Raw genomic sequence first — 14,193 nt, 5'->3', positions numbered from 1 at the left:
CCCTTCCAAATCTTAATGCAGTTTTAAGCCTCAATAGCTTCAAATAATAATTTAATTTTATTATAATTATTACTACTAATAATAATAATAACAGCAGCTTTTGGAACTATTCCCACATATTAGGAATAGACCCTAAGCTTCTTGAAACTAAGGAATGTATCTTATTTACTCTATTCCTCTCAGGACTTAGCACAATACTGTACCCAAATTTAATAAATACTTGAGGAATTTAAGGGTGAACAGTGGAAATCTAAAGTAGGGAGTAATGTTTAAGAACAAACTTTTTAATACAGTGGGTGGTCAACTCATCGATGGTCTCCTTGCCTCAAGTCTCTCCTCACCCTGTATAGTCATGTATACAGGCTGGATCACATGAAGGAAGGGAAATGATTACATAACTTCTGATGGTTCCTTTAACCACAGGGTTCCCTGATTCTAGGCAAACAGTGATAAATCACAATTGTACACAGAAATGTTGGCATGCTTTAGTACCTCCTAAGCTGTCAAGATCCTCAAGAATTCTGCCAAATCTGTGAAATAAAGGAAAGTAGGATTTAACAAGTGGAAACCACAGTGCATTAATTTCCTTTTAAAATTCAAACCACAGAAAAAAACCAACCCTGTTACCTTACACAATTGTATGTGTTCAAATATTTCTCCCGTAATACAGGCTGAGTTCCTAAAGGCAAAATGACTTCAATATAACTGTCTTTCATCCTCCTTGAAGGCAGCTCCTTCTGGCTCTTAGGCAACAGACCATGAAGTAACTTTCTCTCCTCCATAACTTTCACATGGTCACTGGGAAGAAAGAAGCAAGATGCCCATTATATAGAATCAGGACTATTGTCAACACACCCTTGCAAACCAGGTTCCCCCTCATCCTCTGTACTAAGGTGCCCTGTTTCTGGGACCCCTCCTTTCCCAATCTTCCCTCCTCCACCAGCCCCCCACCACCCCACCCTATCAGGAAAAAAATAGAGCCACTCTAGGAAAAGGTCCTAAGACAATTAGTTAAAAGTACTTTGAAGCAAAAGTTTAAAGTTAATACTTTACCTTAAAGTACCCTAAAATATCTTAAAAGTACTTTTTATTAAAAAAAGGGAAATAAGAGAAAGAGTTTCATACAAATGGGATAACTAGACACTTTAGCCATGAATAATATCTGACATATATAGAGCACATTAAGGTTTACAAAGTGCTTTACTCACAGTTTCTCACCTCTCACCCATAAAGAAAGAAATGAAAGGATTATTATTCCCATTTTACAGGTCAGAAAACAGGGTCAGAAAGGTTGATTGACTTTCCCGGTGGTCACGTATATAGATCACCATCAGAACAATAATAATAATAGCAGCTACCGTTTACATTGCACTTTATGGTCTGCAAAGTGCTTTACATGTTAATTAATTTGATCCTCACAACAACCTTGTAGGGCAGATGGTATTAGCTCCATTTTATAGATAAGGAAACGCAGAGTATTTTCTCACGTTAGCCTCAAAGTGAAGAAGGGCAAGTATAATGATATTCATTTTACAGGTAAGAAAACAGATCAATGAGAGGGCAAGGTCACAAAAAGAGATCACCTGGAATGTGAATTAACAAGTGAAGAGGGTTAATTATCGATGAGTGTGTGTATGTAAGGAGTCAGTTTCCCGGTAAGAACATAGCGTTTACATAGCACTTTAAGATTTACACAGAATCATAAAACTGAAGCTGGAAGGAACCTCAGAGGTCATCTGGCTCAACCCCTTCATTTGACAAGTAAGCTGACAGCAGGTCTAAAGAATTCTTCCAGGGTCACACAGGTAGTAAGAGGTCAGGTCCTCCAGTGTTCTTTCCATTGTGCCACAGTTTACAGTCTTGCCACAACCTTGTCATATAAATGGTAGCAGTACCTTTTTTAGTCCTGATCTGATGTCACACACACAGGGAACTCGTGGTATGGAAACTCTCTCCACTAATGCATATCAGTAACTCATAATCTTGTCTGGGGCACTGAGAGTCAAAGACACTTGATAGTTTGCCACATGCTAGTTTGTGTCAGAGATAGAACTTAAATCTGGGCCTTCCTGACTCCAATGTCAGACTCTTTGATAATAATATTACAGGTATTATCATTCTCATTTTACAGAGAAACATCTCTGCATGACTGTCAATAGTCACCTTCTGGTTGGCCTCCCTGCCTCACTCCGGGGAGTCTTCTCACTCCAGGCCATCCTCCATTCTGCTACCAAAAGCCTTCCCAACCCCTCTTAATTTCAAGGCCTTCCCTCTGTTAATTATCTATTTATCTTGAATATAGCTTGCTTTGTAAATAGTTGTTTGCATCTTGTCTCTCCCACTAGATTGTAAGCGCCTTAAGGACAGGAACTGTTCTTTGCTTTTCTTTGTAAGCCCTGGGCTTTAGGATCATGTTGTTGTTCAGTCATGTCCGACTCTTCTTGACCCCATGGACCCCAGCATATCAACGCTGTCCATGAAGTTTTCTTGGCAAAGATTCTGGAGTAGTTTACCATTTCCTTCTTTGGTAGACTAAGGCAAACAAAGTGAACCAAGTGACTTGCCCAGGGCCACATAGCTATTAAGTGTCTTGAGGCTGGTTTTGAACTCGGGTCTTCCTGACTCCAGGCGCAGGGCTCTATCCACTGAGCCACCCAGCTGCCTCAATAGAGATGCTTAATAAATGTTTATTGATTAATTAATTGGTTGCTATTATTCCCCTCCTATTCAATAAATTCCAGTGATTTGCTTTCATATCTAAGATCAAATACAAAATATTGCATTGGGGATTTAAGACCTTTTACAACATGGTCCCTTCCTACATTTCCAGTCTTTTTACATTTTACTCCCGTCTGTGATCCAGTGACACAGCCTTCTGGCTGTTCCTCAAACACAACACTCGATTTCCCATCTTTTCACTGCCTGTCCCCTATGCCTGGAATGCTCACCTTCTTCACCTCCACCTCTGTGTTTCTCTGGCTTACCTTTAAGAATCAGCTCAAAGCCTCTGTTCTGCAGAAAGCCTTTCCCTTCCTAGCACCTGCCCTCAGAGATTACCTCTCCCTTAACACAATATATAACTTACACATACGTAACTATTTGCATGTTGTGTCCCCCCATCAAAATGTGAGTTCCCTGAGCTACGTTTTCCCTTTCTTTGTAATCCCAGTGCTCAGCACCAGGCCTGGCACATTGTAAATACTTAATGAATGCTTGATGACTGACCAACACAGTAAGAATATCTCAGAAATGAGATTTCAGTGTAGGCCTCTCCTGACTCTCATCACAACACACTTTCCACAGCACTGCATGCTGCCTCTCCTGAACCCACTATCTCTTCCTAGAACAAAAGAGCCACAAACACCCTCCTTCTCCTCTTTGTACAAGGTTCATTGATGCTACCAGGAACCCAACCAAGCAAGGCATCAGTAATCACGAACATACCTCCAGTGTTTGGATATTCCTATTATCTCCCGAAGTTTATGCCGGACTGAAAGAAATAAAGACCAGCTGGTGAAACTTACAAAAGTAAATTAGGAAAATATGAAAGGATTAAGCTATTAAGCTCAAGCTCCATGCAAAAAGACTCAGGCACTTAGCAGATGGTAAAGACAGATATCCAAATTAATAAGAAATAAGATTAACTTTAAGGCTACCATTTAAAGTCAAACAATGAGTCTAGAATCTTCAAAACCCCCCAACAACTAAAATACCCAAAAGAATGTGTGTGTTAATCATTAGGCCTTATATAAAAAATATAACAGAGCAGAATAGGGAAGGGAAATAAGCATTTATGCAGCATCTACTGTATGCTAAGCACTTTACAAATACTATTTCATTTGATCTTCACAGCACTCTTGCAAGTCAGGTGCTATTATTATCCCCATTTTATAGATGAGAAAACTTAGGAGAAAGGTTAAGTGATTTGTTCAAGGTCATATAGCTGAGAAGAGTCTGAGGTCAGATCTGAATCTAGGTCTTCCTGACTCCAAGCCCAGTGCTCTATCCACTGCATTAATAATAATTATGACGATGATAATAGCTAACATTTATATTGGGCCTACCAGGCACTGTCGTAAGCACTTTAGAAACATTGTCTCATTTGATATTCACGACAACCCTGGGAGGTAGGTTTTTTTAAACCCCATTTTAGAGATAGGAAAACTGAGGCAAACAGACATGAAGTGACTTACCCAAGATCACACATCTAATAAGTATCTAGGAACAGATTTTAACTGAAGTGTTCCTGACTCCAGGTCCAGTGCTCCATCTACTTCACAACCTAGCTACCTCTAATAATAATACAATTATAATAGTTCAATTTAGATTATTCATCTAGTATACCTTTGCATGATGGGAACCCTTACAATAGGACACTATGGACAGCACTAACACCTATTGCAAAGGCAAAATTATAGCAAAGGCAAAATTATCTATCTTCCAACTTTCAAGTTCACCTCCAGGGCCCCTGTGTGGCATAAACCTCACCCTGGATTCTTGAAGCCTGTCATACCTGTTCTAGCAGGTCCTGCCAACCTAGAAAGGCTTCAAATGCATTCCCAGCAGCAGTTTAATTCTTTTTTTTTTTTAATTTAAGTTCCAGTCTAGCTAAGTTCAGAGAGGCTTCATTACCAGGGTTTCTAAAGGTTAATGTATTCTTCAGTCATATCAGTTCATGAAGGCTATCCATGAAGCTACTGAATGGTTGTAATTTGTGTTGGTGAAGGTAGTACACACCCCAGCGAAATCATGGATCCTTGAAGGATTAGATTAAAAGTTCTGTTTTAGAGAATATCATTTGATCCACAAAAATATCCCAATCTGTATAATAACAAGCTGATTTGCAACAAGGCTTTAGTGTACTTCTCCCTCAGTTGCTGAACAAGTTTAAGCAAGAAAGCCAAAGAATTCAAGCAAGGCAAGGTAATTTTTAAAAAATTATTTTATTTCAGTATCCCCCACCACCACCTCCATCACAAAAAGCAAGAGAATATTAATGCTAAAAACTGAAAGTTAAAAAAAAATATTCACACAGATTATCACATACCATCAGTCATAGGAACAGGTGGGCCTGCTATAAGAATGGAGGAAAAGTATGTTAGATAATCAAATTACACAATTCCAAATAAGGGGTTGATTTGTCATTTATCTTTCTAATGGTATTTCACACTTTATATGTCAGTACTGTGAACTAGAATGAAAGCAAAATCCTTGCTCCCTCAGTTTAATTTGGTTGAAGACAGTTGTGCCTGGATTAACATGAATTTTCACTTTTGTGCAAAGCATAGATGATTATTCCACCCAAAGACTTCATGGACATTTCAGGGGGTACCACCAATTAATGTCATAAGGATTTCAAACTATAATAACAGCTAAAAATTAGTCTAATTAATCCTAATAACTAAGAGAAACACGTGAAAAGACAAAAACCCAGAAAGGTAGGCTACAATTAAATAACAACTATAATATAAGCATGAAATAATAATAATGATGACAATAACAAGCATTCATATTGTACTTTACTGCTTACAAAACACTTCCTCCCAAAAGTACAAGGTGATTATCTCAATGGATAGATTATTAAAGTGAGTCAGGTAGAAATTAAGTGAGTTGCCTCAGAACATAAATGATATAGTCAGAACTTGAACCAAGGTCCAATGCTCTTTCCACATTGCACCACAGCACATTTTGATCTATTATACCACAGGCCCACAAGTAAGGAAGCAAAGTGACAACAAATGTTCACTACTAAGATGTTACTGAGTGAACAAAGTTGGTTTAAAAAATATCGAGCTCTATGTGTGTATGTTGTGTATACACACACATACACATATATTTATAGTTGTTCAGCCATCTCAGTCATGTCAGACTCTTTGTGACCCCACCTGGGGTTTTCTTGGTAAAGATTTGCCATTTCTTTCTCCAGCTCATTTTACAGATGAGGAAACTGAGACAAACAGGGTTAAGTGACTTGCCCAGGGTCACACAGCTAGTCAGTGTCTGAGGCCAGATTTAAACTCAGGAAGATGAGTTTTCTCAAATCCAGTGCCACCTAGCTACATGCATACATATAATATAATGCATAAATACATATATATAAATACACACAGATAATATACTTTAATTTCCATATATGAGGTATCCCAAAAAGTCTTAGTGCAGTTTTAAGTTTTGTTTTGTTCTTTTAAATAGCTTAAATGGCTTTATAATAGTTTTCCTTTAATACCTTAAAATTGCACTAAGACTTTTGGGACATCTTTTATGTATTTCCATCTTAAAATCTACCAACTTAGTCCATCTCAGAGACCATACTTTAAACTATAATGAACAAACCTGTGCAGGTAAAGTCAAACCATAATTGGAAGATGCTTTGAAATAGTTTGATCAACTATATGTTAATTCTACCACTGCTTAGCATTCTACTGGTGCCATTTAGTTGAGACAGCTGAAGGATCAGCCTCTTAGCCACAAGTCTGTATCTTTTCTTCAAGGCTTCCCCTTCAGTTCCCACACATCTAACAGGAGAACATGGGAGGTGGATGTCACTCAAGTAAAGTACTCCAAAGAGCCTGAATGACAGCATTCCTCAAATGAATGCTTTCCCTCAGGGCAGCTACTAGTCTATGGAGGTCAAGCCACTAGTAGTTTATGCCTGGCGTACAGTAGGCAGTTAGTAAATTCTTACTGACCAAAAATGTCTTTAACGTGCTCACACAAATGTTTGATAAGCCAAGCAATGTACAACAGAATTCTAACTCAGATAATTGAGGCATATTGGAGGTAGAAGTGGCATTTTAGGCACATCATCACCAAAGGTCCATCTAGCACCACTCACCTCCTTCCATATTGAGGGTTCCCTTGGTTCTATTATTAAATGTCTCTTGGTCGGGTGCCCTGCAAAGAATTGGCCGTCCCTTGTTTAATGCACAAAATCTGCAGGTGAAAATAAACTGAATTCAGAATTAAGCTTAAAATGCAGGGAAGCCCTTTCCCCACTACTAAACAAGAATCTTTTCTTTCTATTCCAGTACTCCTCTGCATCACACTAATTAGACAGCATCTTGTATTGTTCTGTTGTTGTCTCACCTCCCTAGCTAGACCATATGTTCCCAAAGTTTGAACTCTTAATATTTTGTATGTCATAAACCCTTTTGGCAATTTGGTGAAACCTGTGGACCCCTTCTCAGGATGATGTTTCTAAATGTACAAAATAAAATCTATAGGATTACAAGTTGTTCAGTTGTTTTTCAGGCATGTCTGATTTTTTGTGACCCCATCTGGGGTTTTCTTGGCAAAGATACTGATGTGGTTTGCCATTTCCTTCTCCAGCTCATTTACAGATGAGGAACTAAGGCAAACAGGATTAAATGACTTGCCCAGGGTCACACAGCTAGGAAGTGTCTGAGACCGGATTTGAACTCAGGAAGATGTATTTTCCTGACTTCAGACCAGACATTTATTATCCACTTAGCCACCTAGCTGCCCCAAAGGATTACAAAAGAAATCAATTACACTGAAATACAATTATCAAAACTTTTTTTAAAGAGCTAGTTCACGAACCTCAGGTTAGGAACCCTGATCCTAAACAAGGTAGAAGCTATATCTTCCACAATTAGCACTACTATGTTTGTTGAATGAATGATAATTGTGACCTATCATATAAATGGTTGTATATTTGGTCTTGCCCTCTCCAGTTTCTCAGTTCCATGAGTACTAAATCTATCTGGTAAAGTTTAGATCACATTAGATGAGATGGTCTTAGTAGATAAGCTAATTTTTCTTTATTATTGGACCATATCTTCCCAGTAAAAAAGCCACTCCCTCAAAAGGCACATCTGATGCTGAGTGAAGTGAGCAGAACCAGGAGAACATTGTACACAGTAACAGCTACGTTGGGTGAGGATCAACTTTGATAGACTTAGATCTTCTCAGCAATACAATGATCTAGTACAATTCCAAAAGACTCACAATGGAAAATGTTATCCACATCTAGAGAAGAACCTATGGAGTCTAAATGCAAATGGAATCATACTATTTTCTTTTGGTTGTTGTTTTCTCTTTCTCGTGGTTTTTCCCTTTTGTTCTGATTCTTCTTTCACAACATAACTAATGTGGAAGTATGTTTAATATGACTGTACATGTATAGCCTATATCAGATTGCATGCTGTGGGGGGGGAAGGGAAGGGAGGGGAGGGATTTGGAACTCAAAATCCTATAAAAGTGAATGTTGAAAACTAAATTTTTTAAAAAGGAAAAAAAAGAAAGGCACATCTGAAAGCATGAAGTCAAAGATCATGGATTGAGAGGTCTGGAAGGTAAGGAAGGATGCAGAGTCCCAGTGAGGCTGGTTAAGTGACTTACCTAGGGTCATACACCTGCAGTATAGCAGAACCAGAATTTGAAGCCAGGTTTTCTGACTTCAAATCCATTGCAGGAGGGGGAGGGGTGTTTCCTACTATACTGCCTCTTTCAAGTCAAAAGAATTAAGCCAAGGAATAATTTATTAAATGGTGTGATAGTTGCCCCCCCATAAAAAGTCAACACAGTTTCAGAAAGATTCCCAGCACTCTCAATAAATAATTAACTTTTAGACTAAGTAAAACTGTTACTTGCTATTATAAAGATCTGTAATTTTTACCAACATGTGTACCATATCACCACCAATACACATCATACAATCCCACTATGTCTTAGCAGATAGGCTACAGGAATTAATTTAACCAAAGAAATTCACCACCTGGTGGCCAACATTCTGGTGAAAAACCTCTCTGAATTTGGTTTGCTTGGTCTATGGCTAAGAGAGGTAGAATGTCACAGCCTTTCCAGCTTGGTATAAGCTCCTTAAAGCTCAGGTAGTATAGGACTACCTGGATGACCTTGAGAGAGAAAAAAAATCACACACCATCCTGGGCCTCATTTTCCTCATGTAAAATACTGGGGTTCTTCTCCTTCTAGCTCTAAATCCTATGAAAATCCAGGATCCTCTCTATGACAATATGAGTCATCAGAATAGCATGTTAGGGAAGATACTATTTATTAACAACAGTTAAGAAAGGATATTATATTACTTTCCACCATATGTTATTACCATAGTATAGGGGGAAAAGAGATGGATTTTGTCAGAGACCTGGGTTCAAGTACTGGCTCTGACATTAACTAGTTATGTGACTTTGAGCAAATCACTCGGCCTTAATTTCCTCTTCTGTAAAACAAGGGAATTAGAAAACTTCTAAAGACTTTTCTTATCCCTAAAAATCTGCCATGTCTTTAGTACAGACAAATCAGACACTACAGCATTTTGGTAGAACATAAAGAATGGTGAATTTAGAGTAAGGCTATATAGGTTCTAATCCGAAACTGGATTACTTAACAGCTGTCTAAACATGGACAAATCGCTCAAACTATTTGAGCTTGTTTTCTGATTTTGTAAAACGGGGATAAAAATAACACTTTGTGGTTGTTGTGAGGAAAAATCCTTTTTAAGCCGAAAGTACTATATACATGTGTATATTTCTGTAATAAAACAACTTTTGCCTGAATTATTCAGAAAATGATGGAAATACACACCACAGAATCTCATATGGTTATAAACCTAGAGCTGAAAGGGACATCAGACGCCAGCTAACCTAACTTCCTTACTTTTACAGATGAGGGAACTAAGGCCCAGGAAGGTTGAGTGACTTGCCTAAAACAGGGATTAAGTGTCAGAAGCAGGATTTGTATCCAGATTAATTTATTCCAGAACCAGAGATCTTTCCACCGCACTACACTGTCTCACACGTTTAGCCTCCAAAAATTCTAAAGAAAATTGGTATGGAGTCAATGAGGTGGTAATTCGAATTATGTGATACCTTTTAAAAGATCGGTATAAATTAAATATCATTTAAATGAAGTCTTTCAGTGATGAACAGAGTATTCAATCATCCTGTCACCCAAAGTTAACTTTTTATTGCAATATTGTAACCTACAGAATGTTAGTCCACAAGCATTTATTAAGTGTTTACTATTCGCCAGGCATTGCAACTAATGAAACAAAGAAAGGGGGGAAAAAAGTCATTGCTCTAGTCAAGAGGAACTTAATTCTAAGGGTGAGAAAACAAAAGTAACTATGTACATACAAGATATACACAAAGCAGATGTAAAGTAATCTGAAAAAAAAAAGAGGAAGGCTATTAGCAGCTGAGGAGACATGGAAAGGTCCCTTGCAAAAGGTGGGATTTGAGTTGAGTCTTGAAAGAAGACAGAACAAGTGAGAGGACATAGCCTTCCAGGCATACAGGATAACCTAGGGATGGAGATAGATGGGAGAGGGAGTGTCTAGGCCAGTGTAACTAGATCATCCAGGGTGTGGAAGGAAACACTAGAAAGGTAGGAAGCTTTTTGTGTCTCCTCAAAGGATCACAGAGCTGAAAGGAATCTTATAGCTCATCTAGTCCAATGCTTTCATTCATAAGTGAGGAAACTGATTCCCAGAAAAGGAAAGTAAATTGCCCAAATCAGAGGTACTGATGTAAATAGAGAGGACAGAGGTAGTGAGTGACTACTGTTTGTTGTTATTTGTCCTTCATTCTCAAAGAGTACCAAGGCATCAGGAAGGTGATGCCATGGATATGAGAGAGGACTGTGCCCACCAGCCTCATTTTCTCCTCCTCTGCCATCAGGACCCAGTGGCAAAATATAGATCAGAACCACTGGAGATGACACCCCTGCCCCCCCCCCCCCCCCCGAACGGCCCCGGTCTTTACTCTTTTCACAGAGTTGTATCTCAGGAGGCAAAACCTTCTTTCAAATATTTAGTCACACACACTTGCATGTATACACAAAGCCACAGTTGTCAAATAATAGTCATCAGAGTCACTCCTCCATAAAAAGTGTTCCAATTATGATGAGCTGTTTGCTCTTGGCACTTCAGGGCCATTCACTAGATTACAGTACCAGGAATCAGGCCGAGCCCAAATTAGCCTGACACCTGGCCAGTCCCCAAAAGCCCAAAGAGGCCCCTTGTTTGGACAACATATACCTAAATCCTTACTTTCTGAGAAAAGCTTACAACAGAGTTTCCAATCACACCCTGTGCCCAAGGATAAAACTATTCCAGGAAATGCCCTCTTCCCTCCCTTCAAAAAGCTGCCCGGGTTTTATCATCAAATTCCCATGCCTCGAGCCACAGCTTTCTTAGTGGGGGCAGAAACTAGCAACAAGGCCACACTTGGGGCAGGAGGCCAGCCGCTCCCTCCCACCCAGAAGCCCGAGGGCAGGCGAGGGCGCGGCGTGAACAGCCACGGCCTCGGTCCCCGGCTGGGCCCGGGGCGGGGTCTCTGCTCCCCCACCCCGCCCGGGAAAGGAGCTGCGAGACTGCTGGAAGCCTATCAGACGTCAGCTGTCTGTCAATCCCGCCCGGCTAAATGACAGGAGCAGAAAGCGGCTCCCAAGCGGCCTGGGCAGGGGCTGCCCCCAGCGATAGCACCCTCCTCTTCCTCCCCGCCCCCCACCCATCACCTTCAGCAACTTAGAGGGCACACGAGGAGCATTGGCAAGGAGGGTGGGACTGGGGGAGAAGGGAGAGGAATAGGATGGGGGTGAGGAGGAGGATGCGGGGGATGAGGAAGAGGATGGGGGGTGAGGAAGAGGATGCGGGGTGAGGAAGAGGATGGGGGAGAAGATGGGGGATTGGGGAGAAAATGGGAGAGAGACACAATAATGGGGGGAGAAGTTGGGGAGGAGAGGAGAGGAGGGGGGAAGAGTAGGGAAATGCGGCGGGGGGGGGATTAGGAGGAAAGAGGAGGGACCTGGAGAGGAGGGCAGGGGGAGGGAGCGGAAGCCCCGCCCGGCCCCCCCCCCCACCCTCACCTGGAGCAGCTCCGGGAGCCGCATGCCAGCCCAGCTCCCTGGCGCTCCGGGGGACGCCTTACCGCATCGCTGCCCGCCACATCGTGCCGCCGGCCCGCAGCCTCCCAACTGCCGCAGCCAGAGAACCTCGACTACGCGGATCCGCCGGCCCAGCCCTGTCCTGCCTGGGGGAGAGGAAGCTCTCAAACCTCCCGAAACCCTCTAAGGGCGGCCCCTCGCCGAGGCCCGGGCGTGGGGTGGAGGCGGGGGTGGGGCGGGCCTGGGGGAGGGACCTAGAAGGCGGGGCCTCGGCGCGGAGGGCGGGGGAAGGCTGCAGCCGCGCCTCCTGCGCCTGCCCCCGCCGCTTTCTGCCCTGGCTCTGTGTGGGCTTGGAGATGCTGACCCTGCTTTCGTAGACCTTGCGTGTCTGCTGACCGGGGTTCTTAATCTGGGCTCCGCAAACTTGTTCCTTGAATACTTACTTTGATAACTCCTTCAGTATAATCAATTTCCTTTGTAATCCAGTGCGTTTCACTTTGTGCATTTAAAAACTGTAGTCTTGGGGCAGCGAGGTGACGCAGTGGATAGAGCACCGGCCCTGAAGTCAGGAGGACCTGAGTTCAAATCCGAACTCAGACCAAACACTTGACACGAACTAGCTGTGTGACCTTGGGCAAGTCAAGTAACCTCGATTGCCTCACTAAAAAAAAAAAAAAAAAAACAACTCTAGTTTTGGGAAGAGGGCCAGCCCTTAGACTGGAGCCCCAGCAAAGATTAAGAAGCTTTGCGATACAAGATGTATTGCTGTGGTCATAGTGATCTTTACTTTATCTTTACTTCTTTGCATTCCGTCAACAAGCAGTTATTAAGTTACTACGGGTCAGGTAATGTGTGAAACTGGGGAAACGTGGAAGGGCAACGACTAAGTACAAACAATGTATACTGGGTGTTAGAGATAACCAATAGTGGGTTTTGGGGTTTGGGGTTTTTTTTGCACATTGATTCGTTTTGCAGCTATTCCCCTCCCAACACTAGAACCACCAATGCAAAGCCTGAACCCATCCTGGAGAGAATTAAGGTACCATCCTTTCCTTCCCCAAACTGCCTTTCCACAATCCAGCTGCCAGACACACAAGAAGAAATTATGCATTTAGTTATTATGATATCTGATCATATTCAGTTCATCACCTTATTGTACTTCATAATTCTTTAATGTGTGTCCTTGCCCTTCCAAAAGATGGTAAGCACCTAGAGGGCAAGGATCTGATTATATGCTTCCCACCACCACCACCACCACCACCATCCCTAGTGGAGGGCTAGTTAAGTGGTTAAGATACTGCATAAATGATGTTGATTGAATTGGCCCCTCCTTATTTGGGTTACACAAAGTAGTGGAGTAAGGCTAAGTCTTTGCCTTCCTTTTTCACCACCACCAGTCCAAATCCTACTCCATCTTTTAAAGCCTAATTAAATCTTACATACTTCCTCAAGCCTCAGCTGAGATTACCTTCCATTAACACTGCATATATCTTGTATGTATATATTTGCTTATCTCCCCTATTACAATATAATCCCCTAGGGTAGGAACCCTATTTTTTGGCTTTCTTTCTATCCCAATTAAAAGCAAATCCTAGCACATAGTAAACATTTAATAAATGTTTAACAAATGCTTGTTAGCTGACTGGCAGACTAAAATCTTCCTAGTCTACCTACTCCCACCTAGAAATGTCTCCAAAGCTCACTTGTTTGATGGTTAACTGTGTATCACTTGTTGACACTTATATTTCTATCATTGTATCTCCCATGGGCACCTAATAGAATGCCTTGCCCTCAAGAAGCACTCAAATGTCTGGTGATTGATTTTGGTTTTCCTTTTGGCTTAAATTTTTTATTGAACCTAGTGAGGTTCTGGGGAGAATGCATTTGGAAAGGAAAAGGAGGTGTAACGTGAAATCATGTAGTGAATAAGCCTCGGACTTGGAGTTAGAAGTCCAGCTTAGGCACAATCTGTACTGGTACAAACAATAATAATAATTACCAATATTAACATAGTACTTTGAAGTTTGCAAAGGATTTGACACATCTCATTGGAGTGTCGCCACAAGCCTGCCTTTACATTAATTAGTTTCAATATATTAATTATTATTATAAAATATTACAATATATTAATAACTAATATTAGTGTGTTGATATATTAATAATATGAAAGTAAAACTTTTATATTATTATATCACCATCTTCATCATATCCCCTCATGAGGATATGGATATGTGTGTGTGCCTGTGTGTGTGTGTGTATGTATGTACGTATGTATGTTTGTATACATATACATTGTCAACCCCAAAACAGAGTTTGATCTAAGGA

At 41.0% G+C, this 14,193-nt stretch overlaps 1 protein-coding gene across 3 annotated transcripts in view; it reads right to left on the bottom strand.

The window, feature by feature from the left end:
- Positions 1-12,058, bottom strand: part of ACOT9 (acyl-CoA thioesterase 9) — a 28,291-nt gene extending 16,233 nt beyond the window's left edge. The window contains exons 1-6 of one of the 3 annotated variants that reach the window (XM_027865823.1): positions 11,913-12,057; positions 6,836-6,933; positions 5,048-5,074; positions 3,445-3,490; positions 628-798; positions 493-530 (exon numbers count right to left, since the gene is read on the bottom strand). In XM_027865823.1, coding sequence (XP_027721624.1) covers positions 493-530; positions 628-798; positions 3,445-3,490; positions 5,048-5,074; positions 6,836-6,933; positions 11,913-11,932 — 400 coding nt within the window. In that variant the 5' untranslated portion in view covers positions 11,933-12,057. Of the gene's footprint in view, positions 1-492; positions 531-627; positions 799-3,444; positions 3,491-5,047; positions 5,075-6,835; positions 6,934-11,850 lie in introns of all 3 variants that reach the window. The other 2 variants (XM_027865833.1, XM_027865843.1) reach the window with 2 other exon arrangements.
- Between the last annotated feature and the right edge of the window lie 2,135 nt (positions 12,059-14,193).

This window comes from Vombatus ursinus, unplaced genomic scaffold (genome assembly GCF_900497805.2).
Source record: "Vombatus ursinus unplaced genomic scaffold, bare-nosed wombat genome assembly UNPS02001419.1, whole genome shotgun sequence".
NCBI lineage: Eukaryota > Metazoa > Chordata > Mammalia > Diprotodontia > Vombatidae > Vombatus > Vombatus ursinus.
This window is presented reverse-complemented; position numbering and strand designations above follow the sequence as displayed.